We start from the raw sequence: 27,008 nt of genomic DNA on the forward strand, positions 1-27,008 counted from the left end.
TGCACAAATGCAAGACCTGAATGAGGTTGGTGGATTGTCACTCCCCAGTTACGTTGTATACAGTTCTGCAAGATGTTACCATTGGGGAAAACTGGTAAAAGGTGTGCTGGACCTCTTTGTAAATGATTCTACAGTTATCTCAAAATGAAAATGTTTTAAAAGATGGAAAGGTGGGTATAAGCAATGTTTGATGTGGGAAATGTTTGCCTTTTTCTTCAGCATATTTAGTTTGAAGGTGGAAGGAAATGCACGGGGACTATTACCAGATGGCACTTCGTGCATATATGTTTTTACATACTTATTCTTAAATTACAAAAGCAAAATAATACATGTGACAAATGTAATTATATACATGATGAAATACAGATTATAAAATGAAAAGTAAATGTATCTTTTTGAGCTCTGTTCTCACCCCTGCTTCAGCCCTACCAACTCAAGAGAGCCACATTTTAAACATTTCTAGTTTTATTTCTCAGGGAGATTTCCACCACAACTTGGTAGGTATCCAAAGGCTTGCTGTGTAAACTGTGGAGGGTGGTACTGTGTCTCCACAGGGAGGTGTACCCACACCATCTCCTGATCCCCTAGTTCTACTGCTCTCTTGCCAGACCCACCATCTCTCACTATGTTAACTATTTACAACAGAATCAACGGGAGAGAAATATAAACACGTTAATTCACACACACACACATATTCATATCTACAGTTTTGGATTCTCTGTACCTGTAATAGATTGGACATCCCCATGACACCTCAGTATATTTCTCTAGGATTGCAAATAAAATCTAAGAGACAGACACAGACTCAGGCAATACCATCCCCATGGCCCATTCTGAGCTACCATCCACATACCAAATCTACTTGTCATCTGGTTTCCAACCTAAGTATCTCTTAAGTCTCTGACCCTGTGGCCAAAGCAATAACCAGATCCCACACATCAATGTAACCCACATCTGGCCAGTTTTCCCTCCGGGCACAGAGGGTGACCAGACGTACCACTCAAAAGCCTGCACTTAGGGCATTCACCTTCCCCCTCCATCCCTGGAGGGGGATGCCACTGCAGTGGTTCTCTTTGGCTTTGGGGCCATGTGTGAACCAGGCTTACATGTTTCCTCCTAAGTCTGTGGTCACGGGGCTGTGAGGTCAACAGCACAGCCGAAGGAAGGAGGGCAGTACAGCTAGAGATGGTGCCCTGAGAGTGTGGGCCATATATGTTCCAGCGGCTAGATCTTTGAGGGGTTTGTTTGACACAGGTGAAAAGGTTACTCTTTAATTTTACTGAGATCCCAAAAAGGTAAATGATAGCGTTATGCCACGCTGCCCTTGTTTTCTTTGTTTTGTTTTCTGGTCTGGCAGATGCCACAAAAATTTTTATTTGCTGTTTGGATACTTGCTAATTATAAGGCAAGAGCCACCAATTTTTTCATATTAATTTCATCTTTTAGACATGATTTTTAAGAACAGTAGACATATAGCTTTTCTTTTCCATATCACTTACCATTTTCCTCCATAGTTTTCTGAGAGAATGGCTATCATTCTTTCCACCGACCCCAAAATGGCTCGATGAATCATCACAGGGTTCTTCTTATCATCCCCATCCTTACTAGAAAAATGAAAATTATACATTTAATTATTCTCTTAAGATTCATAAATAACTTTACCTTCTTACCCTATATTTAAAAGGTATTTTCCCAAACTAGGCAAAACAATAGATTACTCATAAATTATCTTTAAACATAAATGTGCCATTAATTAGAAATAAAGGTTTTTCTCTTTCAAATTATGGTATCTTTTATTTTTTTAAAGAGATTTTGCATTATGTTTCTTATTTTTTTTAATAGTTTAGTATTTTTTAAATTTATTTATTTTTGGCTGCATTAGGTCTTTGTTGCTGCATGTGGGCTTTCTCTAGTTGCAGCGAGTGGGGGCTACTCTTCGTTGTGGTGCACGGGCTTCTCATTGTGGTGGCTTCTCTTGTTGCGGAGCGTGAGCTCTAGGCGCGCAGGCTTCAGTAGTTGTGGCGCACAGGCTTAGTTGCTCCGCGGCATGTGGGATCTTCCCGGACCAGGGCTTGAACCCGTGTCCCCTGCATTGGCAGGTGGATTCTTAACCACTGAGCCACCAGGGAAGCCCTATGGTATCTTTTATAAACAAAAGGGAAGTAAAATATATCATCTAGGAAAAAGCAACGTGATATTAGATCACTATCTCTATTACAAATCTACTGATTATTCGAAACTACCAGTTTTATTCGAAACTACCAGTTTACTCAAATTGAGAGGCAGTCTTACAAATCATATTTTTTAAATTAACTTTATTTTGAACTATGGCTTACTTCACCACTAATTTATTGAACAATTATCAAAGACATTGCAAAAATAAAGAAAATGGGTTTCTGTAATAGAATATGTTGGTATTCTATTAGTTTGGGTTAATGGTATGACCACGATGGCTGGCAAAAAATTTACCAACCTTAGTTAGTTAGTTAGTTAGTAGTTATTAGAGAATATTGAAAACATATACAAAAGTAGAGAGAATAGTATAATGAAATCCCACATAACCCTTTCTCAGCATCAGCAAATGTCAACTCACAGCCAACCTGGTTTGGTCCAAACGCACCCATTCCTGACACCATCCACTGTAAACACACTGCCATATTGTAAACACTATGCCCCCCTACTACTGATATATTTCAATATGTTCCTGATACTTGTTCCAGAAGTCCACTGGTCAAATTCCGTTTACAGACCTGAAACCTTCATGACATTCTCCTTACATTTGAGAATTCTCTCCTCCCTTTCAGAAAAAGATGTAAAAAGCAAATTACAACTGTTAATTGTAATAAAGTCAGGTACTCCAAGATCTGTGCACACTTTTCCCAGAAAGATAAATTTCACATTACTGCAACAAATGTAATAATATGTGATGCTTACAAAGTTCTTAGGACAAATTTTTATCTAAACGTTGTACCAGCTATTTACTAATAAAACACATATACACGCAGGGCAAACAGACAAATAAAAACAGAGACTCATTCATTAAACTCACTTCAAAAGAGTTTTCATTGGACATCGTCATTGCCAATCATTTCTGCTAAGAGCCACGGCAGACTGACTGCAGGCCAAATCCTCTGTCAGATCCTACAGAAGCTTTGGGGCGGGGCTGGGGGGCCTGAGTCCAGTCCTGCTCAGATATATGAAGAAATAATTCATTCTACAAACTGGAAACAGCATGGTATATTCCTGAATGTTGCGTAATGTTGCCTGTGTAGGGAATGAAAGAGAAGCAGCATGATCCTTTCACAGGCCCCTGGGTACCAGAAATTTCTGTCCCATCATTTATTTTAAAAGAATTAAAATCAGGTCTAGTCTTAAGAAGGGCAAAGAGTAACCTAAACTATGCTTACACATCTATACTTTCAGGTAAACATTAGAATTAATGACAAGTTCCCCCAAACAATCCTCGTGGATTTAGTTGGAATTACATTAGATTTAGAGATACATTTGAAGAGAATTCGTATCTTCACAGTATTGATTCTTCCCAGTCCAACAGTGGTGTGAATCTTCATTTAAACAACTGTTTTTTTTTGCCTTTGATAAAGTTTTATGGTATATATTTCAAATAAATATTATATATTTATATTCCTTGTTAAGTTTATTCCTAGACATTTTGCTTGTTTGTTTTTTTAATTTATTTTATTTATTTATTTTTGGCTGTGTTGGATCTTCATTGCTGCGTGCGGGCTTTCTCTAGCTGTGGCGAGCAGGGGCTACTCTTCATTGAGGTGCGCAGGCTTCTCATTGTGGTGGCTTCTCTTGTTGCGGAGCACAGGCTCTAGGCACATGGGCTTCAGTAGTTGTGGCACACAGGCTCAATAGTTGTGGCACACATGATTAGCTGCTTTGCTGCATGTGGGATCTTCCCAGGCCAGGGCTCGAACTGGTGTCCCCTGCATTGGCAGGAGGATTCTTAACCACTGCACCACTGGGGAAGCCCCTCTGCTTGGTTTTTGTTATTGCTGCTGTTACTGTTTCTGAAATTTTTTTTCCATTACACTTCGTAGCAGGTTGTCGCTAATATATATGAAAGCAAATTGATGTTTGCATTTTGACCTTATTGCTAGGTACCTTACTTTATTATCAGTTTTAATTTTTCTCCATCTGATTCTATTGAATTTCTAGATATCTTAGCATCTACATACAATGAAAATTTGGCTCTTTATTTCAATATGTCTACGTATCCCAGAACATCTGTGAGTAAGAGTACAAATAGGCTAGTCACCTTCTTCTCAACTAAGTAGAGATGTTATTGTTGTTTTCTAATAAATACTCCTTACCATTATAGGAAAATTTATTTCTGTTCCTCTCACAGGGATGAATGTTACATTTTATCCAATGCCTTTCAGCGCTGTTGAAGGTAATGGGTGACAATACGCTTCGTAATGTTAAACTACCCCGCTTTCTTTTTTTTTTTTTTAATATTTATTTATTTGGCTGCACCTAGGTCTTAGCTGAGGTTGCTGTGTGCGGGATCTTCCTGGTGGCATGTGGAATCTTTAGTTGCAGCATGCGGGATCTAGTTCCCTGATCAGGGATCAAACCCAGGCCCCCTGCATTGGGAGTGTGGAGTCTTAAGCACTGGACCACCAGGGAAGGCCAAAACCACCCCTGCTTTCTTGTGTAAAAAACTTACTTGATCAAGGTGATGACCTCGCTGCTCCTTCCCTCTTCTCCCTTCATATCTAAGCCACAACAGATCGCATTGGTTCTACCTCCAAAATATACCCCAAATACCTCCATTTTTCTCATCTCTATGTATCACTGCCACCACGTTCTGTCATCATCTCTTATCTGGCCTACAGACCACTGCTTCCACTTCTGCTTTCCAGTCCCCACTGTCCACACAACACCTAGGATAATGGATGGATGGATGGATGGATGGGTGGATGGGTGGATGGGTGGATGGATGGGTGGATGGGTGGATGAATGGGTGGGTGGGTGGGTGGATGGATGGGTGGGTGGGTGAATGGGTGGATGGATGGGTGGATGGGTGGGTGGATGGGTGGATGGATGGATGGGTGGATGGGTGGATGGGTGGATGGGTGGATGGGTGGATGGGTGGGTGGGTGGATGGGTGGAAGGGTGGATGGATGGGTGGATGGATGGGTGGATGGGTGGATGGGTGGATGGATGGGTGGATGGATGGAAGGGTGGATGGGTGGATGGATGGATGGGTGGATGGATGGATGGATGGATGGGTGGATGGGTGGGTGGATGGGTGGATGGATGGATGGATGGATGGGTGGATGGGTGGATGGGTGGATGGGTGGGTGGGTGGATGGGTGGATGGGTGGGTGGATGGGTGGATGGGTGGGTGGATGGGTGGATGGGTGGGTGGATGGGTGGATGGGTGGGTGGATGGGTGGATGGGTAGATGGATGGATGGGTGGATGGGTAGATGGATGGATGGGTGGATGGGTAGATGGATGCATGGGTGGATGGGTAGATGGATGCATGGGTGGATGGGTAGATGGATGCATGGGTGGATGGGTAGATGGATGCATGGGTGGATGGGTAGATGGATGGATGGGTGGATGGGTAGATGGATGGATGGGTGGATGGGTAGATGGATGGATGGGTGGATGGCTTGCCTGATCTACTGCTCCTCCACATCCCCCTTGGATGGCTAGTAGTGTTCAAATTTTGTTGCACTAGTTGGGTCATTTTTGCATAAAGTCCCCCTATCCCTAATTCCTTTTGTTCATTTTGATAGGTTACTGGGGAAAGATGATTTTGCAAATATGAACTTAAGACACCATCTTTTCCAAAAGGCCTGAATTTATTCTTGAAAGTTCTGTGCTTTCCCCTTTAACCTTTGAGAATTTTTATTATTCTCATGTCCTGATGTAACTCCCTGTATGAACACTTCAACTATTCTTCAGCTCTTTACCTTCTCACAGGATGTAACTCTCAGTATAGCTCCATAACCATTAATCAAAACACAAGTTGGAGAATCCGAAATAAAATTTTTGTTGGTTGAACATAAATTGAGATCACTGCATAAAATCCTACACTCTGGGAAATTGGTGGTTGTTCATTTATTATAAGAATCTTATTAGGAAAATATTCTATTAAAAATTATTAGACTTAAAATATGTCAATAATTTTTCCTTTTTTTTTTTTTTTTTTTATAAATTTATTTATTCATTTATTTATTTTTGACTGTGTTGGGTCTTCGTTTCTGTGCAAGGGCTTTCTCTAGTTGTGGCAAGCGGGAGCCACTCTTCATCGCGGTGCGCGGGCCTCTCACTGTCGCGGCCTCTCTTGCTGCGGAGCACAGGCTCCAGACGCGCAGAGCTCAGTATTTGTAGCTCACGGGCCCAGCTGCTCCGCGGCACGTGGGATCCTCCCAGACCAGGGCTTGAACCCGTGTCCCCTGCATTGGTAGGCAGACTCCCAACCACTGCGCCACCAGGGAAGCCCAATTTTTCCTTTTTAAATTATTTTTTTAAATGAATAATCTTGAGTGAAAGAGATCTCAACACATTATCTAATCAACACCACATCTCTAAAACAGGACATGGTGAGAAGGGGAGAGTTTAAAGAAATGATGTTGTGAATTTTGTCTAATTCAAGTCAGTGGAATGGTCTTTAAAAAGAAGCTGCTTCCAGGCAGAATGAAGTAAGCATGCCACACCTGACTCTCTCTGAAAGCAGACGTGGACCCTGGAGAGAACATGAAGAACAGCCACCCCGAGGGCTGGGAGGAGTGACTGGTGCCGGGGGATTGCCGAAGAAGACCAGAATCTGAAGTGCCACCAAACTGCACTTAGTTTTTTGTAATTTTGTCTTCCAGTTTGTGTGGCCTGGACTCAAAGACAGCCTACAAGCAAGAATACATACCAGGTGCAGACAGGAAAAGCTTCAAGAGAAATCCTCACTTTCTGGCCAAGAGCCAGAAAATAACTGCTAAGTTTCAGAAAAAGTGGGGGTGGGGGACATCCTGGAGTTTTCTTCTGTTTCTTTTTTCTCCTCTCTTCCTCCAGCCCCCAGAATTCCCACAGTGGCACAGAGACTAAACAGGCACCTAAAACTCCAAGGAAGGGGATCCTTCTCTCCGACCCGAACAGCTGTGATCCCAAGCGTACGTGAATCCCTGTGCTCTCTCTGGCTGGCCTCCTGATGCCTGGTCTCTGACACAGATAGCCCTGGAAACAGCATGCGGAGCAGGGAAGCTAAAGCCCAGCGTTCTGGCCACAGGACTACAGAAAGGGACTTCAGGGAACCAAAAAGTGTCAGGGAAATACAGAGAGCAGGGGGCGCAGAAGAGCTGCCCCATAAAGGGGTGTATGAGCTCGCTGGCCTCACCTCTCATCGCACATGCTTGGATCCAACCCTAACAGCACATAAAAGGCTTGAGAATTGGACTGTGGGACTTCGTCCCTGCGTGGTGCACACAGGACAGAAGGCCTCGCTGAGGCCAAGATCCACAGATGCTCATATCCCTTATATACAATGGCCGGTACAGTGAGCCCAGTCGGCCCTCCATATCCATGGGCTTCACAGATACAGATACAGATATGGATACAGAGGGCCGACTGTATAGGCTCAGAAAACTGAGCTGACACTGGAACCACAGAAGGCGGGTTAGAAATTACAGCCTGAACCTGCCCAGGCAGAATGACTGCTAAAAAGTCAACAATCCCCTTAGGATTTAAACAAGACCCAGCATCTCACAATATAATATTAACAATGTCTGGGATGCAATTCAAACCTACTCAGCATATTCATCACCAGGAAAATCTCAATTCCAATAAACAGATTATGGAAAGGGAATAACAGTAACTGCAGTGGGGAAATCTGGCAAACTTTATTTTAACCAAGTGATAGAGGTTACATCACTGCTGACAAGTCACATTGATGCCATGCACACCCTTGACAGGAAGAACCACCCTCAAAAGGTGATATACAGTATGATCCCAGTTCTGTGGAATTCTGGGAAAGTGATGGAGAGGAGGTCAGTGGCTGCCCAGGGCTGGGGTGGGAGGAGAGTGTGACTGTAAAGGAACAGTACAGGAATTTGCTTGCCTGATGGAATCACAATCGTGGTGGTGGGCACACCACTCTATACGATGTTTAAAACTTACAGAACTGTACACACACACACATATACACACAAAGTCAACTTTACTGTGAGTTAAGAAAAAAATTTTTAATGGAGTTGTTGGTTTGCAGTGATGAAACTGCCTTTTTTCCTCTGCTTTCCCTGGTAAGTACAATCCGTAAGACACAGACCCAGGGTCAGCCCTTTATGAAGTCTCCCCCTCTGCCTCAGGGAGATTTCTCTGTTTGGGTCATGTTTCCACGTCCTTTGTTCATAGCTCTAACCAGAAAACTAAAGCTGACCTCCAACTAGATTACAAGCAGGTAAACAAATACATACTGAGTATCTTGCACACAGACAGACATTCACTGACACTTGTTTCTGTACTGCTAATGCTCAAATGACAATAATTAAGATATGAGTCCTACATTATTTATCACATTCAGTCACTCACCTAACATATGTAAGATTAAATCTTACAGGCAGTTGGAAGTCCAGCTGAATTGTAGCACACTGATGGTATCTGCCAATAGCATCCTTGATTTTTATATCAATCTGTAAATTAAATGATGTTTGCTTAGAGACAGGTTTTATTTTTCTGTTAAATTTTACTTTTTTTGAAGCATATGGCCTACTTACTTTAGGACCATAAAATGCTCCATCTCCCGGGTTCATCTTCCATGGTTTCCCAAATTCCATCAAGCTATTCTGTAGTTGCTATTTTTTTTAATAAGAAGAGAACATTACTCACACTTAATCACCATATACTTATTGAACCTCTTCTACATTCAATAAACTACTGAGCAAAGACTACGTAAAGAAAATTAAGATGGTACTTACTCTCAAGAAACATACACATTTTAATTGGGGGAGAAAAAAGATAACTTACTAAACTGTTCCACTGAATTCCAGGTAAGTGATAGAGGGGTACTTTGGGCACTTCCGCCGTGCAGGCTCCCTCTGCCTTACTCTCTCTAGCTCCTTTCAGGAGGCGCCTCCACACCATAAAAGGCAAGAAAGCTGGGGCCTTGTTCCTCCTGCACTCTGTGTTCAGAAGACCGGGGGACAGGCCTTGCACTTTCTCTTGCTTCTCCCCCACCTCTGTGCCTGCAGCTGGTGGGCAGGGCCCCTTGGGACACAGAGGCTGTGGAAGCGTGAGGCCCACTCTGGTCTCCAGACTAAGCCACGTTAGGTCACCTAAGTTAGCTCACAGTGAGGCCGCTCCACACTGACGGTGACGGGGCGTGCACACGAGTATTAGTGATAGGGCTCTTTGAGTCTTCTGGCCACTCCCTGTGTAAATGGCTTCTCTGGGAAGCACCCAGGCATCCCTAAGGCCCTGGCCAGAAGAATGTCAGAACAGCAGCCAGACTCCTGTCATCACCCCAGCGCACTGGAGCCGTGAGGGGGGTGACATTTGGGAGTGAAGCGCCCGACAGGGAAGGAAAGCAGTGGTGGTGTCCTGGGCCAGGCCAGCATCACCCAGAAAGCCTCCTCCAGGGCCTTAGAGCAGGTCAGGAGCTGCTCCTGGCCAGACCCCAGGGGGTCCCTCAGAGACCCAACCCTCCTGCAGAGGATTCCCTTATGCTCAGGGCTGGGAAGGCCACCTGCACAGATGCACTTCACAAGCTGGAGCTGCCCTCCCCCGACTTTGTTTCTGAAGGGAGAAGAGACTGTGAAACCATGTTCTCAGACAAAACAAGGCCCTGCTATAGCAGGTAACAGCGATTGTAGGGACTCCCAGGGAATTAAAAGCAAAAGAAAGGCCAGGTTTGGGGGAAGAGCATACAGCAGAGGTCACTGCGTCCACTGCTCTGTCCTCTCCCTGGGGACACCGGGATAGGAAGGCCTGATGGGAGGGGCCGAGGCCAAGAAAGCTTCCAGTTGACACGAGGTCTGGGGAGAGGGGACATCTGGGCAGTGCTGGAACCGCCACTCCCAAGACTGGCCCGGGGACACTGCCCGGCACCTCTTCTCCCTGCTGTCTGTCCTGCCCCACGCATGCCAGCTCTCTGGCTCCCAAGAGCACTAGGGTCTAGACTGTGGGACGTGCTGGGTTTCGGACACATCAGTTTGCTTGTGCTTATGTGGGAGGGGCTGGAATGTTCTTAAGGATCTAATGACTCACTGCAACTCTGGGAAAGTGGGACCCAAGAGAGGTTTTTTTTTTTTTTAATTAATTAATTTATTTGTTTCATTGGGTCTTCGTTGCTGCACACGGGCTTTCTCTAGCTGTGGTGAGCGGGAGCTACTCTTCGTTGTGGTGCGTGGGCTTCTAATTGTGGTGGCTTCTCTTGTTGTGGAGCACGGGCTCCAGGCGCACGGGCTTCAGTAGCTGTGGCTCATGGGCTCTAGGTGCGTGGGCTTCAGTAGTTGTGGTGCACGGGCTTAGTTGCTCCGTGGCATGTGGGATCTTCCCGGACCAGGGCTCGAACGCATGTCCCCTGCACTGGCAGGCGGGTTCTTAAACACTGTGCCACCAGGGAAGCCCCCAAGAGAGGTTTGAGGTTAATCCAGCTCCAAGGAGCTGATGGACCTACATCAGTTCCAGTGGCAGAGGCCAAACCAGAGCTGCTGAAGAAGGAGCCAGATAACTTCTTTAAAAACTTATGAAATTGGTTATTAGTGACCAGCACTGAAAAGAGTATAAATGAAAACCTGATATAAACTAAGGTGTGAAGCAAATATAAGGTACTGCTCTTATCATTGTTTTGAAGAAAACTGGATTAACAAAATTCTACAATGGGCACGTTTATCCCAGAACTTCCAATTTTAAATTTCCATTGCAAAGCATCACATCCTCATGCAAGGTATTTTCCATATTCACAAAAATGAAGGGTAACACTTTGTTTCTCCCTACCTTTTCAGCTTCTTCCCATATCTCAACCTCCCCTAGAAAGTTTTCAGGTCTTGTTGACAAATTTAATTGAAAGGAGAAGCCAAATGTTGAGTAAACGGATTGCAAAAACTGCAAACACCCTTTTATTTCTTCTTCAATCTGAAATCAGAGCAAATGAAAAACCTTAAATAACACCAAATTTAAACCTATTTATGGCATTAAAAAACATTCTTCTTGTCAGATAGAAATAAAGCGTGCTTTTACTATAGTCAGTAGCACTGTTCGAGTTGTTGTCTTTTCCTCACTCGAATATTCACGGGACGCCCGCCAGGTGCCAATGCACACAGGCTGCTGGAGGCCCCCATGGTCCAGCGCAGGGCTGGGCGAAGACCCAGGCGAGGGTACCTCTCCATGCACAATGCCACACAGGAGGAAGGGCGGCTGTCCAGAGGAAGTGATGGCCAAGCTGCAGCCAGAGGAGAGGTTAAGTGTTCTCCACGGAGGCAGGGCAGGAGCTCCCAGAGCAGAGGAAACACTGAGGGTGAAGACCCATAGGATGGAGGAGTGGGGCAGGGCAGGAGAGCTGTGGGAAGCTGCACGTGACGGGACAGACGGCACAGAGGGAGTATGGCAGACAGTCAGGATAGAGGCAGGCCAGGGCCAGAGAAAATGCAGTGCTTTCAAAGCCAGGGTAATGTCTGCACTTTTTAGCCTGATAGCAATGGAGAACCAGTGGAGGTTTCAGCAGGGGACTAACACAGTTCAATGTGATTGTTTGAAGTACGGGAAAAAGACTGGCAAGACGAGAAGAGCAGCCCATGAGGAAGCTGTTGGGATCCTTCAGGAGCAAGAGGATGGCAGCTTGAAACAGAAGTGGCTGGAATGCAGGGAATCAGATGCATTTGCAGGATACCTGTCCTTTCGTTCACTAACAGATAGTAATTGCCTACATTGTCAGCACTGTGCTGGATGCTGGGAATTCAGGAATGAATGAACTTATTCAAGAATAATATATTTAAGAAGAGTGAATAGGGCTTGTGATAAACTAGACATGAGAAGTGAAAACCAAAGGACACCTGGGTTCCTGGCCTGGGCCATGGAGAGGGTGCTGGTGCATCGCTGAGAGGAGGACGTGGTGTGAAAGGCAGAAGAGGGGCCGACGCTGGGCCTGGTCAATGAGAGGGTGTTTGTGGTGGCCAAGCAGACACGTCCCCCAGCCCCTGCAGGGCTTGGAGCTCACGGGGGACAGCTGAGACGCAGCAGAGGTTAGGAGAGGGACCGATGCCAGAGAGCGCAGGGTGAGAAAAGCAGGGCCGGGGCTGTGAGGTTGAGAGACAGCATCCTTAACAGGGAGAAAGACAAGCACATCTAAATGCAGACGAGATGGGGCAGCAAAAACAGAGACGTAGAGAGAGGGGACAAGTAAGGATCTGCATGTCACCAGGGATTAGGTTTTGGGATTTTCATCAGTGGAATCATGCAGCCCTTGCTCTTTTTTCTGTCTGGCTTTTTCCACTCAGTAGAATTATTTCAAGATTCATTCATACTGTTGTGTGCATCAATAGGTCATTCTTTTTTCTTGCTGAGTGGTTTTCCACTGTATGGATATACCACTGTTCCTTTTTACACTCACCTGTTATTGGGCTGTTCCTATATTTCGGCTCTTTCAAATAAAGTTGCTATGAACACGTGTGGACAAGTCTTCGTATGGACATGTACTTTCTTTTTCTCTTAGAAAAGGAAAAGGAGTAGTAAGATGGCTGGGACATATGGTAGGTTTGTGCTTTAAAGACAAAAATTATTTACTTATTTGGCTGTGCTGGGTCTTAGTTGCGGCGCACAGGATCTTCGTTGCTGCATGTGTGATCTTCTTTGGGGTGTGCGGGATCTTTAGTTGTGGCGTGCATGTGGGATACAGTTCCCTGACCAGGGATCGAACCCGTGTCCCCTGCTTTGGAAGCGTGGAGTCTTAACCACTGCGCCACCAGGGAAGTCTCTGCTTCACTTTTTAAGAAACTGCCAAACTGGTTTCCAAAGTGACTGTGCCGTCTTCCATTTCTACAACCAGTGAGTGAGAAGTCCATCCCCTCCACACTGCCAACACGTGTCAGAGTCAGCCTTTTACGTCTTACCCATTCTAGTTGGTGTAGAGGCAACTCCTTATGGTTTCAATCTTCATCTCCTTAGTGACTGATCACCTTGCACCCCTTATTCATGTCCTTCTTCGCCATCTGTGTATCTCCTTAGATATGTATCTTCGACCATTTGAATGGTCAAATCTTTTTGCCCATTTTTTAAAGTTTAACTTTTTGAGATTCACATGCATTTGTAAGAAATAAGACCATTGTACCATTTACTCAGGTTTCCCCAGTGGTGATATAATTTTTGCTTCAACTGTCAAACACAACTCAGAAAACTGTGAGTTTTTCACAACTCTGAAAAGTCTGAGAAAAAGGAAAAGGAAAAGGAATATTTATTGTATTTAACCATGTTTTACTTTTACAGTTGTTCTTTCTTTCTTCCTAACGTTCCAAGACTCTTCCTTTTATCATTTCCTTTCTCTTCAGAGAAATTCCTATAGCCATTCTTTTAAGGTAGGTCTAATGTCTTGATTTCACCTTCATTCCATAGAGACATTTTTTCTGGATATAGAATTTTGGGTTAACAGTTATTTCAGCATTTGGAAAATGCTGTGCCGCTTCCTTCTGGCCTCTGTTTTGTTTTTGATAAGAAAACTGTTTTTTAAAAAAATATTTTTTTCCTTAATGGTAAGGTATCATTTCTTTCTCACTGCTTTCAAATTTTTTTCTTTTTCTTTAGCTTTCAGAAGTTTGGCTATAATGTGTCTTGGTGTGAATTTCATTGGGTTTATCCTGTGTGGACTTTCTCAGCTACTTGAATCTGTAAGCTTATGTTTTTTGCCAAATTTGGCCAGTTTTCAGCCATTAACTCTTTGAGTACTTTTTCACCTCCACCCTACATTTCCAGAACTATTTCCAGAACTATTCCAGAACGTTGGTGACATAAATATTAGGCATTCTGTTATAGTCCCACTGGTCTCTGAGGTTCTGTTCATTTTTCTTTCAGTCTCTTTTCTGTTTTTCACATAGTGTCATTTCTACTGGTGTCTTCAAGTTCACTGATTCTTTTCTCTGTCTCCTCCATTCTGCTCAGGAATCCATCCACTGAATATTTTGGTTATTACATTTTTCAGTTCTAAAATTTCCATTTGGTTCTTCTTTATATCTTCTATTTCCTGAGACTATTTTTTCATTTTTTCTAAATGTGCTTGTAATTGCTTGTTAAAGCATTTTTATGATGGTTTCTTTAAGATCCTCATCAGATAATTCTAATATCCCTGCCATGTCCACATCAGTGCTCCTACACTGCCCTTTGTCATTCAAGTTGAGATTTTCCTTGTTCTTGACGTGATGATTGATTTTTGATTTCTGAAATCTAGATATTTTGGATATTATGTTATAAGACTTTGGATTTTATTTAAACTCTTCATTTTAGCTGGCTTCCACTGACTCTGCTCCAACACGGAGGGAGCAGTACTGCCTGGTTATTGCAAAGTAGGAGCAGATGTCTGGGTTTCCCACTGGGGACCGCAAGGGAGGCAGAGGCTCCTCATTACTGCTGGGTAAGTAAGAGTTCTGCACCTTAGTAGGTTTCCTCTGATAACACCTCAGCTGGGAGAGGCAGGGGTATCTTGGTACTGCTCCTCATGTGGCCTTTAGCAACCTCCAGGGTGCACGGCTTCATTACCATGAAGTGGTGGTAGAAGTTTTGTCTCTCCACTCAAGCAGGAAGTGGAAGAGGCACCTTGTGACTTCCAGGTGAGGGTGGAAGTCCAGGCTCCCACTTAGTCTCCACTGACATTACGGGGTGAGTGCAGGGAGATCCCTGTTAATGCCTGGCAGGGATGAGTAGAATTGGTATGATTTCTTCTTTAAGTGTTTGGTAGAATTCACTAGTGATTCCTTCTGGGCCTGGAGTTTTCTTTGTGGAAATGTTGTTAACTATTAATTCAATTTCTTTAATAAACACAGGGCTACTCAGATTATCTATTTCTCCTTGAGTAAAGTTTGGTAGTTTGTGTTTTTCAAAGAATTTGTCCATTTCATCTAATTTGTCAAATTTACTGGCATAAGCTTATTCATAATATTGCCTTATTACCCTTTTAATATCTATAGGGTCTGTGGTAATGTCACTTCTATCAGTCCTAATATTTGTTTTTCTTTTTCTTTCCTTTTTTTTGGCTGGGCCATGCAGCTTGTGGGATCTTAGTTCCCCGACCAGGGATCAAACCTGGGCCCCATGCAGTGAGAGTGCAGAATCTTAACCACTGGACCACCAGGGAAGTCCCCAGTCCTAACGTTTTTAATTAGTATCTTCTCTTTTTTCTCCAACAAAACCTAAAGGTTTATGAATTTTATTGATCTTCTAGGAGAACCAGCCTTTGGTTTTTATTGATATTGTTGTGTTGTTCAAGGGTTAACTGGACAATATTTTCTAATTTCCCTTTGATTTCTTATTTGACACATGGGTTATTTAGAAGTGTATGATTCACCTTCCAAATATTTGGAGATTTTCCAGATAGCTTTCCGTTATTGATTTCTACTTCAATTTCATGTGGCCAGAAAACATATTTGGTACGAATTGAATCCCTTTAAATTTATTGAGACTCATTTTATGGCCCAGATTATGGTCTACCTTGGTAAACGTTCTGTGTGCACTCTCAAAGAATGTGTACTCTGCTGTTATTGACTGGAGGGTTCTATAACTGTCTATGAGGTTAAACCATTTGATAGTGGTCCTTTGCATGACAATTTTAATTTGAATTAACATGAAAACCTGAAAAAGTAAACACTAACTTCTAGGCAATACTGAAAAACAAACACATCCAAAATTCCACCAACCCCCTTAAAACAGTCCACTTAATGTACTTAAGTTAATAAAATTGGAGGAAACTTAAAAAAATAATAATAAATTTCATGTCAAGAAAAACAAACAACCCAATCAAAAAATGGCATAAGACCTAAATAGACATTTCTCCAAAGAAGACATACAGATGGCCAGCAGGCACATGAAAAGATGCTCAACATCACTAATTATTAGAGAAATGAAAATCAAAACTACAATGAGGTATCACCTCACACCAGTCAGAATGGCCATCATCAAGAAGTCAACAAAATAATAAGTGCTAGAGAGGGTGTGGAGAAAATGGAAGCCTCCTACACCATTGGCAGGAAAGTAAACTGGTGCAGTCACTATGAAGAACAGTATGAAGCTTCCTTAAAAAGCTAAAAATAGAGTTGCCATATGATTCAGCAATCCCACTCCTGGACAAATATCCAGAAAAGATGAAAACTCTAATTCAAAAAAATACATGCACCCCAATGTTCACAGCAGCACTATTTACAACAGCCAAGGCATGTAAGCAACATATGTATCCATGGACAGATGAATGGATAAAGATGATGTGGTGTGTGTGTGTGTGTGTGTGTGTGTGTGTATATATATATATATATATATATATATATGCACACACACACACAATAGAATAGTACCCAGCTATAAAAGAGAAGGAAATATTGCTATTTGCAGCAACATGGATGAACCTAGAGTTTATCATACTAAGTGAAGTTAAGTCAGATAGAGAAAGACAAAAATCATGATATCATTTATATGTGGAATCTAAAAAATGATACAAATGAACTTATTTACAAAACAGAAACAGACTCACAGACATAGAAAATAACTTATGGTTACCAAAGGGGAAAGGGAAGGGGGAGAATAAATTAGGAGTTTAGGATTAACAGACACACACTACTTTACAGATAGATAAAATAGATAAACAACAATGTGATTTATGTTCCAATGTATAATAATAAAACTGTCTTTACTTTTGATTTCTGTCAGTGACTGATTGTTAAAAATTTTAAAATAGCATCAAACAGAACTTCAAATTTTCAGAGAATTATGTTCCTTTATAATAAAATAAATTATGTTTGAAAAAAACTTTTTCATGTCATGAGATTACTGATCTATGACCCAAATTAGAGAATCACAAAATGTTGGAGCTGATGGGCCCTCAGAGACTAGACTGAACAACACATTTCACAGCGACTCTGAAAGACTCAGCGATCTGTCCAAGGTAGCACACTGGACCTATGCTGACCACGCCTCTCCCGTGTCCCTGTTTACCTGCTCCACAGTGCAGAAGATGTGAGCGTCATCCTGCTGGAAGCGCCTGACGTGGGTCAAGCCACTCAAAGCTCCTGACGGCTCATTCCTGTGAAGAGCTCCGAAGTCAGCAAATCTAATAGGCATTTCTCTCCAAGATCGTGGACGATGGGCAAACATCAGACTAGAAAAAACACAATGGCACACAGCTTTTCCTTAGCATGGAAAAGATTATGTAATGATCTAGATGTTAATAAGGTACAGTTAAATGCCTCAGGATTTGTAAACACCTTATTCTGGTTCTTAGATCACCGATTTTACAAAAATTCTTCTCCCATGAATTAGTGAACCTTGAATTTACATCACTGCACACTCTAAGAAAGAACCCTCTTATCTTCTCCAGAATGCTGTTCCCTACTCTCATTCACCCAGGGAATATCCACTTACCGTTTACAATCCATTTCAAAGGCTACTTCTTAAATGAAGCAGCCCTGGACAGTCCCCCAGAAGGGCTAGTCAGGCTTGCCTCAGGCTCCAAGAACAGCTGGAATTGCCACAATTTTGACACTGGTCTTGCTATTTTTATAACTGATTGTCTATATATCTGTTCCTTCCCCACTCTGCTCATGAGCTCCAGGGGGAATGGACTGCATCTGAATCACCTCTGCATTTCCAGCTCTCAGCACTGGAAACACTCGGCTAATGTTCTCTGTTGAATGAAAGGCCTCTCTTCTGCAGGAAGCACCCCTGGCTCCCATATCCCATCACCACTAGGCCACTGTGGTCCTCTCTTCCTTGTTCTGAGATATGAAAATACAAAATTACATTCTCTACTTGTGTTCAGCTCTCTTCTAATTCTATTGAAATCACAGCTTCAACTGGTACCCAATGGGAAACTGAGTTAAGAAGTTGTTAATACAAGTGTTTTAGAGAATGCAAAGCACAAGGTTGGCCTCCACCTTCTGTTTTTATTTATTTATTTATTTGCGGTACGCGGGCCTCTCACTGTTGTGGCCTCTCCCGTTGCAGAGCACAGGCTCCAGACGCGCAGGCTCAGCAGCCATGGCTCACGGGCCCAGCCGCTCTGCGGCATGTGGGATCTTCCCGGCCTGGGGCACGAACCCGTGTCCCCTATTTGGCAGGTGGACTCTCAACCACTCCGCCACCAGGGAAGCCTCACCTTCTGTTTTTAAAACGAGGTTATAGAATATTTACATAACAGTTTTTAGAAAATTAAAGATAAATATATATTTTTTACATGCTGTCATCATAAAGTTGAACTTCTTTCATTCTTTACTGAAAAGGGCAAAGAGCTTTATTCAATGTTCAGAGGTTTGTTTTAAGTAGTTACCTTCTAAGGTAAATTTACCTGAAACTATGTAGTTGATGATACAAAGCTACAATAGTTGGGATATTTTTTTGTGGAGAATTGTATCTGTTCACTTCCAGTTGTAAAATCTGCTACTCTTACAAGGTTGTATTTGCATACCATGCAACTTTATATGATAATGACATTCTTTCACAGACTCTAAGACAACCTTGATTGTAAGATGTACCATTATTTTATACATCACTAAGAAAGAAAATAACCATTAATTAAATTATGGCATAATGTTAAGATACCAATTATAAGATGTGTCCCAATTTCAGGGGTAAAGCCATCTTAGAATCAATGAAATCCAGTCATTTATTTTGCCCTCACTGTTCTTGTTACAATCAAACCAAATAGTATGTAAGAACTAGATGTTCTGCAAATATGTATATTTGAAGTGTATTACTATTAGGAAGAGAAATAATTTATAAAGTTGATATGTAACATTATCCTCTGAGAAGCACAAAATACTAAATGGTTTCCAGCTAACATCCCACACCTGTCAAAGAGCAAACATATTTTAAAAAGTAAATTTATTCTCCAGAATGAAATAACTTGGTAAAGATGATTTCTAACCACCAGTCTTCAGATTAAAGGAATCACTTAGTTCCAAAAAGCAAAATAATATTAAAGACTAATTGTGAGGAAGTCTGCTATGCGTTTATAGGCACAGATCTGCTTCACTTTTAATACTCACCAGTGCCCCGGACAATTCATGGGCTTAAGGGCAAAAGTGTCCTTGTCAATGTCAAAGGTGAACATGTTGTCACTGTAATGCTGCCAGTGTCCAGAGGTTTCCCAGAGCTTACTGCTGTACACGTTGGGGGAGAGCACCTCCATGAAGCTGCGTCGGTGGTACTCCTCCTAAAAGAGATGCACACGCGAAGTTAAAATCTACTGGGACAGGTCACAACTCCAGGCAAATAACACTATGAACAAAGATTTTTAAATTAAGGATTATGTCTTACATTAATTCATGGTTAATATGCCCTTGGCTTTAAGGGTGGTAATTTATGGATCATGAGAAAGATTAGTGTATGCTCAGTATAATTTTCACAGTAAGTATATTTATTTTATAGTATAATAGTATATAGTGTATAATATTTTAATTCTTTGAGAATTAGTAATTGAAATACTATACATATAAACTTTTTGTAACTACAAACTCCCAAATCCTTGTACATTCCAGATAAACAGCAGGAGTTTGGTTTTTTTGTTTTTTTTTTTTTTGTGGTACGCGGGCCTCTCACTGTTGTGGCCTCTCCCATTGCGGAGCACTGGCTCTGGGCGCGCAGGCTCAGCGGCCATGGCTCACGGGCCCAGCCGCTCCACGGCGTGTGGGATCTTTCCGGACCGGGGCACGAACCCGTGTCCCTGCATCAGCAGGTGGACTCTCAACCACTGCGCCACCAGGGAAGCCCAGGAGTTTATGTTCTATTACTTAAGAGGTAGAATAATTTTATAACTCAATAAGCCTCTGAGTGCCATGTTATTTACAGTTTTGACCCATTTAGTTTTAAATAGAACTAAAGCTGGGAATTTGAATTTGTAATATTTTAAGCGGTTGTTATCTACTGAGTCAGGAGCTGGCTTTGCTCCCTCCCTATCAATTAACAGCTTCCCTCATTCCAGCACTGGGGTCAGGAAAAGAGAGTCTTGTTTTCAAGCAGAGTTCTTCTTTTACTTTAACTTTGCTTTCTTTTTCTTCAAGTTATCAATCTGATGATCTTTGTTCAGTGTTTCTTAGAGTTTCAACATTTGTTAATCATTTAATGGGCATCTGGCACAAACCTAGATCACCATACTTTAGCTAAGTAAAAATATATTTTTATACGATTAAAAAAAATATAAAACATACTATTTCAAAATTACTACAAAGAACAGTTTTGCATCACTGACAGGGATATATTATTTGTCGCTCTTCAGCTGAGCATCTTTTCAGTCCAGTTGTGAAGAGCCTGGGTCTCAGCTATCCATTAAGCTTCTTTACTTCACCTTTGTTTTTACCAAATAGGAAAATTTCAACAAAATTATAGGTCACTATGAATGGCAGTAATTATTTAGTGTTAAGTCAGATGGCTCCATATACTCAGATTAAACAATGTCCCAGCTACTTCCCTGGTGGCGCAGTGGTTAAGAATCTGCCTGCCAATGTAGGGGACACGAGTTCGAGCCCTGGTCCGGGAAGATCCCACATGCCACGGAGCAACTAAGCCCGTGCACCACAACTACTGAAGCCCACGCGCCTAGAGCCCGTGCTCTGCAACAAGAGAAGCCACCGCAATGAGAAGCCTGCGCACCGCAACAAAGAGTAGCCCTCGCTCGCCACAACTAGAAAAAGCCCGTGTGCAACAATGAAAATCCAACACAGTTCAAAATCAAATAAATAAATAAATAAATTTAAAACAAACAAAAAAAACAAGGTCCCAGAAATTAAAGGGGTTTTTGTGTTTTGGTTTCTTTTTACTAGAGGTTACTTTTAAAGCTAAGCTCAGGAGATAGTAATTGATAGATTTTTTTAACCCACTCTGGACACAATCATGTTAGGAATTTGTTTTGTTGAAGTGTTTGGAAACGATTTTAAACTATGCCCTATGAGGGCAAGTGTCATTATGTTTGCAACTTATTTTATGCAGTTTAGCAAAAAACAACTGCTACATTTATACATAAAATGTATACATATATTGCATGTATACCACCTCATCTCTGTATATTATATGTGTGTAATATATATATATATTGTTTTGTCTCTCTCACATGCACATACATGTCAGAGAGAGAGAAAGCAAATTGGCAAACTTAACAATTGATGAATCTAGATGAAGGACACATGTATGCTCACTGCACTGCTCTTTAACTTTTCTGTAGATTTGAACTTTTCAAAAGAAAAAGTTGGGGAAAAATATATCTGAATCCATATCATCAATTTCTTTCTCTAAAGAGTAAAGAAAATCAAGTCTGAGAAAGAGCAAAGTCATGATGACTGACCAGTCTATAGCTCAGTATGATCTGAAGAAATCCTGAAGGCTTATTCTGAAGATTAAAAAGCATATTTCATCCCTGAAGTAATAACTTCATACCGTAGAAGGTACTGAATCTCCACCTGCACCTGTGATTTGGCCACTGGAAATAGCACCTAAATATCAGTGCATAGAGAAATTCTCTTAAGTAATTTTTCATTATAAACACTAAAGTGATTCCACTTAAACAGATCTTTTCCAAAATCACACTAAAATACCAGAGTTTTAATAAAAGCATAAATCTGCAAGGCCAAAGAGAAACAGGAGAGGAGATGACAGCTATATACTTACGAATCTGGAAAGCACATGAGCAGCAGCCTCAGCAGATCTGGGAAAGCTGAAACTTTACGGGAGAATAGAAGCAAGACTACTCTGGCTGGATATAGATTTCTTGGCTTCACATTTTTAAGGTATTGCTCCTGTCTTCTATATTTTAGGGTTTCCATTGAAAATTTCATTTCTTTTATGACTAATGATGTTGAGCATTTTTTGTGTGTTTTTTCTGCTGTTTCCATTAACAAAATCAAATATCTAGGGATAAATCTGATGAAAGATGTGTTAAGACCTCTAAAGTAGCAATAACAAAATATTGCTGAGGGAAAATAAGGATCTAAATGAGTTGACAAGATTTACATATTTATGGATTGTTAAACTCAATATTGTTTGTTGCCATTATCTGCAAATTAATCTATAGATTGAATGTAATTCCAATCAAAATCTCAGCAGTGTTTTTTTCCTTTTTTAGGAAATAGACAAGCTTCTTGTAAAAGTTATATGGAAATGCAAAGAATAGCCAAAATAATCCTGAACAAAAATAATAAAATTAATGAACTTAAACTACTGACACCAAGACTTAAAATACAGTTACAGTAATCAAAGCGGTGTGGTACTGATGCAAGGCCAGACAACAAAGGGATCAGAAGAACAGAATAAATACCTGGAAAAAATATATATGCGATGATTTGGTTTAGGACAAAGATTCTGCTATAGTAATAAATGGTACTGAAGTTACTGGATAAGCACAGAACCTCAAAATGAATCCAAGGTAAATCATAGCCTTAAGTGTGAAAGCAAACAAGTTTTTAAACAGAACAAAGAAAAATAGCTTCATGACTCTGAAGTCGGCCAAAGATTTCTTAAACAGGACGTGAAAAACACTAAGCAGAAAAGAAAAAGTAATAAACTGGACTTCATTAAATATAAAAAGTGTTGGTCCAGAGACATCATTAAAAAATAAATCAAGAAGCCACAGACTGAAAAAATATATTTATTACATATATTTAACTAAGGACTCAGATTTAGAATATAGAAAAAAATTCCTACAAATCAATAATAAAAAGACAACCCAAACTTTTAAATGGGCAAAATATTTAAACAGGAGCTTCACAAAAGAGAACATCCAAGTGGCTAATAAGCATATGAAAAGATTCTTAACATCACTATCCATCAGGGATATGCAAAAGAGTGCCATTATACCAAGTGTTAAAAAAGAAATAACAAGCCTCAGATGGGGTCACTTACCCCCAGGACAGGAAACCAAGACAGTTTCAACCCCACCCCCACAGAGATGTGACCTTTACAACAGCCCATCTGAAATGTCCTGATCAGCACTGGTGAGGTAACTACCTGAGAAAGACCCTGCTGTTCCTCCCCCAGTAGAAGACAGCCTGCCTGAAGTAATCCTTTCTTTTCATTTGCTAACACCTTCTCGCCCCCTCCCCTCCTTCTACCTATAAAAACCTTCCATTTCGTACAACCCCTCCTACTGCTGCTGATTCTTGAATTTCTGAATAAAGCCAATTAGTTCTTCAAATTTACTTGGCTGCATTTTGTTTTTAACAGTGTAGAAGAATTAAATAGTCATATATTCCTAGAAGGAATAGTAAGTGGTTCAACTACATAAAAACAGTTCAGCATTTTCTTAAAAAGTTTGTCATTACTTCCCCAGGACCTAGCAATTCTACTCCCAAGTAAATACCCAAGAGAAGTGGGTTCTTGGGAGCACCAAAGACATGATCAAGAGTAGCTTCATATGTAATAGCCCCAAACTGGAAACAACCTACATGTACATCTACAGGAGAATAAATAAACAGATTGTACTATAGTAATAAAATGGGATAAATCAAAATACACACAACTTGGATGAATCTCACACATTAAGTTGAACAAAAGAAGCCAGAAACACAATAGTGAATACCACGATTCCATGTTATGAAGTTTAAAACCAGGGGCAATTTATCTATGGTAACCAAAATCAGCATAGAGATGATCTCAGGGGAGGGGAGGGGAGGCAGGTACCAACCGGGAAGAGACCCAAGAGGACACACGACAAGATGGAAGGTTCTTGGTCTTGATTTGAGTGTAGCTGGTAGATGAGCACATGTGAAATGCTTCAGATTTGTCCACTTTAATGAATGTAACTTATATTTCAATCAGTAGCCTCCCTCCGAATGCAATAATATTGTTAGGGAACCGCTGAATAATATTGTTAGGGAACCGTTGACCGAAACCGCCCGCCTTGGCCAGGCACTATGATAAGCGCCTGCCTGTGTTGTCTCACAGCAGGAGGTCCTGATAAAGAACATGGTGCTGCCACTGAAAACTAACGGGGAGAATTCAGGAGGGGCTGAAAGGAGAAGGGAGGAGACGCCAGTCTGTAATATGTCCTGCCAACCTCCCAGAAACCCTCGTGTTGGAATCCATCTTGGCTGAGAGATGCGCATGTCACCAGGAAGGACCCCGAGCCACCAAATATGGGCCAAGCAAGATGATTGGCCAGAGACAACCTGAAACTAACCCCATCACCATGGAACCCGAGACTTCGAGCCACGTAGACAGCAGTCCTCCTGGGTTCACTTACCCTACTGCTCTCTGCCCGGGCACCCCTTCCCAATAAAGTCTCCTTCTTTGTCAGCACATGTGTCTTCTTGGACAACTCATTTCCAAGTGTTAGCCAAGAGCCCACTCTTGGGCTCTGGAAGGGGTTCCCCTTCCTGCAACAACATAAGGGACCTAATGCAAGAACCACCCCAATGAGCCTAACACTTGGAACCATGAAAGAGAAGTTTTAATCAGCAGTTTTAAGCTACTCAGTTTCAGGATGGTTTTCTAGGCTGCGATAGAACAAACAACCAGAACAGAATGTGCACTGGCCATTGGTGCTGCTGCACCAGTAACCCTAAAACAGGGGGCTGTGGCTTTAGGGCCAAGTGGTGGGCAGAGCTAGAAGGGCCTTAAAGAAATTGTCTGTGACGAGCTGAACACTAATAGGGAGGAAAATGTTACTGGAAGTTGAAGAAAAGAGGACCCTTGTTAGGTGGTGCCAGAGATTTGGTAACCCTGTCACCCCAGGTAACACGGAAAACAGAAAGAGTCCCCAAAGAACTCACAGACTTAGCTGGGGGTGTCCGGGCAGAACGTGGAAAGGGACAGCCGACTTCTAACTGCCTGTGACAAAATACAAGAAGACAGAAACTAGAGAGAGCACTATTACGTTTCTGAGACAAATTTAGAGGAAATACAAAGGTGGCAAGACCTACCGGATTCAAAAATAAAACTTTCTCACCCTCAGACCTTCTCAGCAAAAGAGTCACAAGACTCTTGAGGACAAAGGTAAAATCTTAAGGGTGCAGCTGTCTGCCCTTTGCAAAGACCTCGGAATGAGCTGAGTACCCAATGGGGCTTTAAGAGTCTTAGGACTGCGCTTTGTACACTCAGTTAAAGATGAGGCTTTTACATTTTTTTTTTGTTTGTTTGTTTGCAGTACACGGGCCTCTCACTGCTGTGGCCTCTCCCGTTGCGGAGCATAGGCTCCGGACGTGCAGGCTCAGCGGCCATGGCCCACGGGCCCAGCCGCCCCGCTGCATGTGGGATCTTCCCGGACCGGGGCATGAACCCGTGTCCCCTGCATCGGCAGGCGGACTCTCAACCACTGCGCCACCAGGGAAGCCCGAGCCTTTTACATTTTTAAGTGTCATCTCCCAGCAGCCTCCCAGGCAGCCCTGGGTAGGGAAGAATCTGTCCCAGAAAGAGACGCAGGGATGGCTTTTATCTAAGCGTTGATTATAAACACTGTATGTAAAAGTGCTCCCCGCCCCCCAACTCTTAAAGGAACTGTACTAGCTGGGATTGAAAGGGACAGAGACAGCACGAGAAGAAATGAGGTCTCTGGACCCCAACCTTCACAGAAGGAATCAGGCCGGGGACACTGAGAAAGCTGCTCAGAGGTCCACACAGGCAGGGAGGCTGACTCGGAACCAGGGCCCAGAGGGAAGAAAACTGAGTCCTGAATAACAAGCGTTTTCTGACCTTGGAGCTGGGAAGACGGGTGGGAATCAGGGTTTCGACAGATCACCAACCCCAGCACCTCCTTCTGCACCCATCCCTTCCTGAGTGGGAATGTCCCCGGCCTCCTACTCCTCCATCATCATTTTATAATGTGGCGGGGTGGGGGGAGTGGGGTGGCCCACAGGTAACCTGTCAGTTTAGTCCACAGGTCTTACACTGATGGGAACTCTACCTGAGGGGCTACACCTGAGAAGCCTCCTCTGTACCGAGATGAGTTATTAGCTTCTGCGCTGATGTGGTAACCAGAGGAGACTCGGCAGACCTTTTACTCAGCACTCAAAACATATTCAAAGGGCAGAGCTGATTATCCTCCAGCCTTTGGGGGCTGAAGACATAAAGAGCCACCAGACGCTCAGCTGGAAGCCCCGGGGGCCAGGCCCCAGACACAAGGGCAGCCTGTGTCCCATCCAAACGCAAGCCCAGCCTTGATTGAGCTCAGTCTCTGCACTGAGGGCTTCTTCTTCCATCTAGGCGATGGGTAACTGCTCAAGTGGGAGAAAACATCACCCAGAGCCTCTGCAGGTATGTTTACATACAATATCCAGCATAGAATAGAAAATGATCAGCTGTGGAAAGAGGCAAGACTGCATACCAGGAAACCAGGAGAAGGCAGTCTCTGAGAGGTTTTTCTTTTTTGCATGGAAAGGCCGATTTCCTCAGACACGGATATCTGGAGGTTCAGAGTTCTTCACCTCATCTGTGTCTGCCAACCATTCCCCTTTGAAGCCTCAGAGACCCCCGTCCTTCCCACCAATGCCCTTACCTCAGCAGAAGAGACCACTGGGCTTACGTATGTAAATGACTGTACAGTACTACAACCCATACGATCAGGCCTTGGGCCTGATCATCAGCCATGTCTATCTTGCATCTATAAAAGATAAAAGATTCTTTTAAAGCCACCATAGAGGCATCCTGTTTATTCTCCACACATTCCACCTCCAACCCAGGGAGTTCAAGGTGCCAGGGGCTGTGCTGATTTTCCAGCAAAGACAGAACACCCCAAACAGCAGCTGTGATGGCCATTACCACCTGGTGAAGTCTGACACCCTTCAAAGACTCTCCAGGTCTTACCTTCCTGCTCTCTGATCTCCTCCTATGGCTAAGCAGTGGCCAATCCCTGTGGAAGGCATGCAGCCC

General features: G+C 42.6%; 1 protein-coding gene across 1 annotated transcript in view; it reads right to left on the reverse strand.

Moving 5' to 3' along the window:
* Positions 1–27,008, reverse strand: part of TARS3 (threonyl-tRNA synthetase 3) — a 53,163-nt gene that overhangs the window by 4,084 nt on the left and 22,071 nt on the right. Inside the window, exons 11-16 of the mRNA XM_032622577.1 lie at positions 19,202–19,368; positions 17,154–17,316; positions 10,965–11,102; positions 8,744–8,821; positions 8,559–8,659; positions 1,500–1,604 (exon numbers count right to left, since the gene is read on the reverse strand). Coding sequence (XP_032478468.1) covers positions 1,500–1,604; positions 8,559–8,659; positions 8,744–8,821; positions 10,965–11,102; positions 17,154–17,316; positions 19,202–19,368 — 752 coding nt within the window. The remainder of the gene's footprint in view (positions 1–1,499; positions 1,605–8,558; positions 8,660–8,743; positions 8,822–10,964; positions 11,103–17,153; positions 17,317–19,201; positions 19,369–27,008) is intronic.

The sequence above is a fragment of the Phocoena sinus genome, chromosome 2 (assembly GCF_008692025.1).
Source record: "Phocoena sinus isolate mPhoSin1 chromosome 2, mPhoSin1.pri, whole genome shotgun sequence".
NCBI classification, from domain to species: domain Eukaryota; kingdom Metazoa; phylum Chordata; class Mammalia; order Artiodactyla; family Phocoenidae; genus Phocoena; species Phocoena sinus.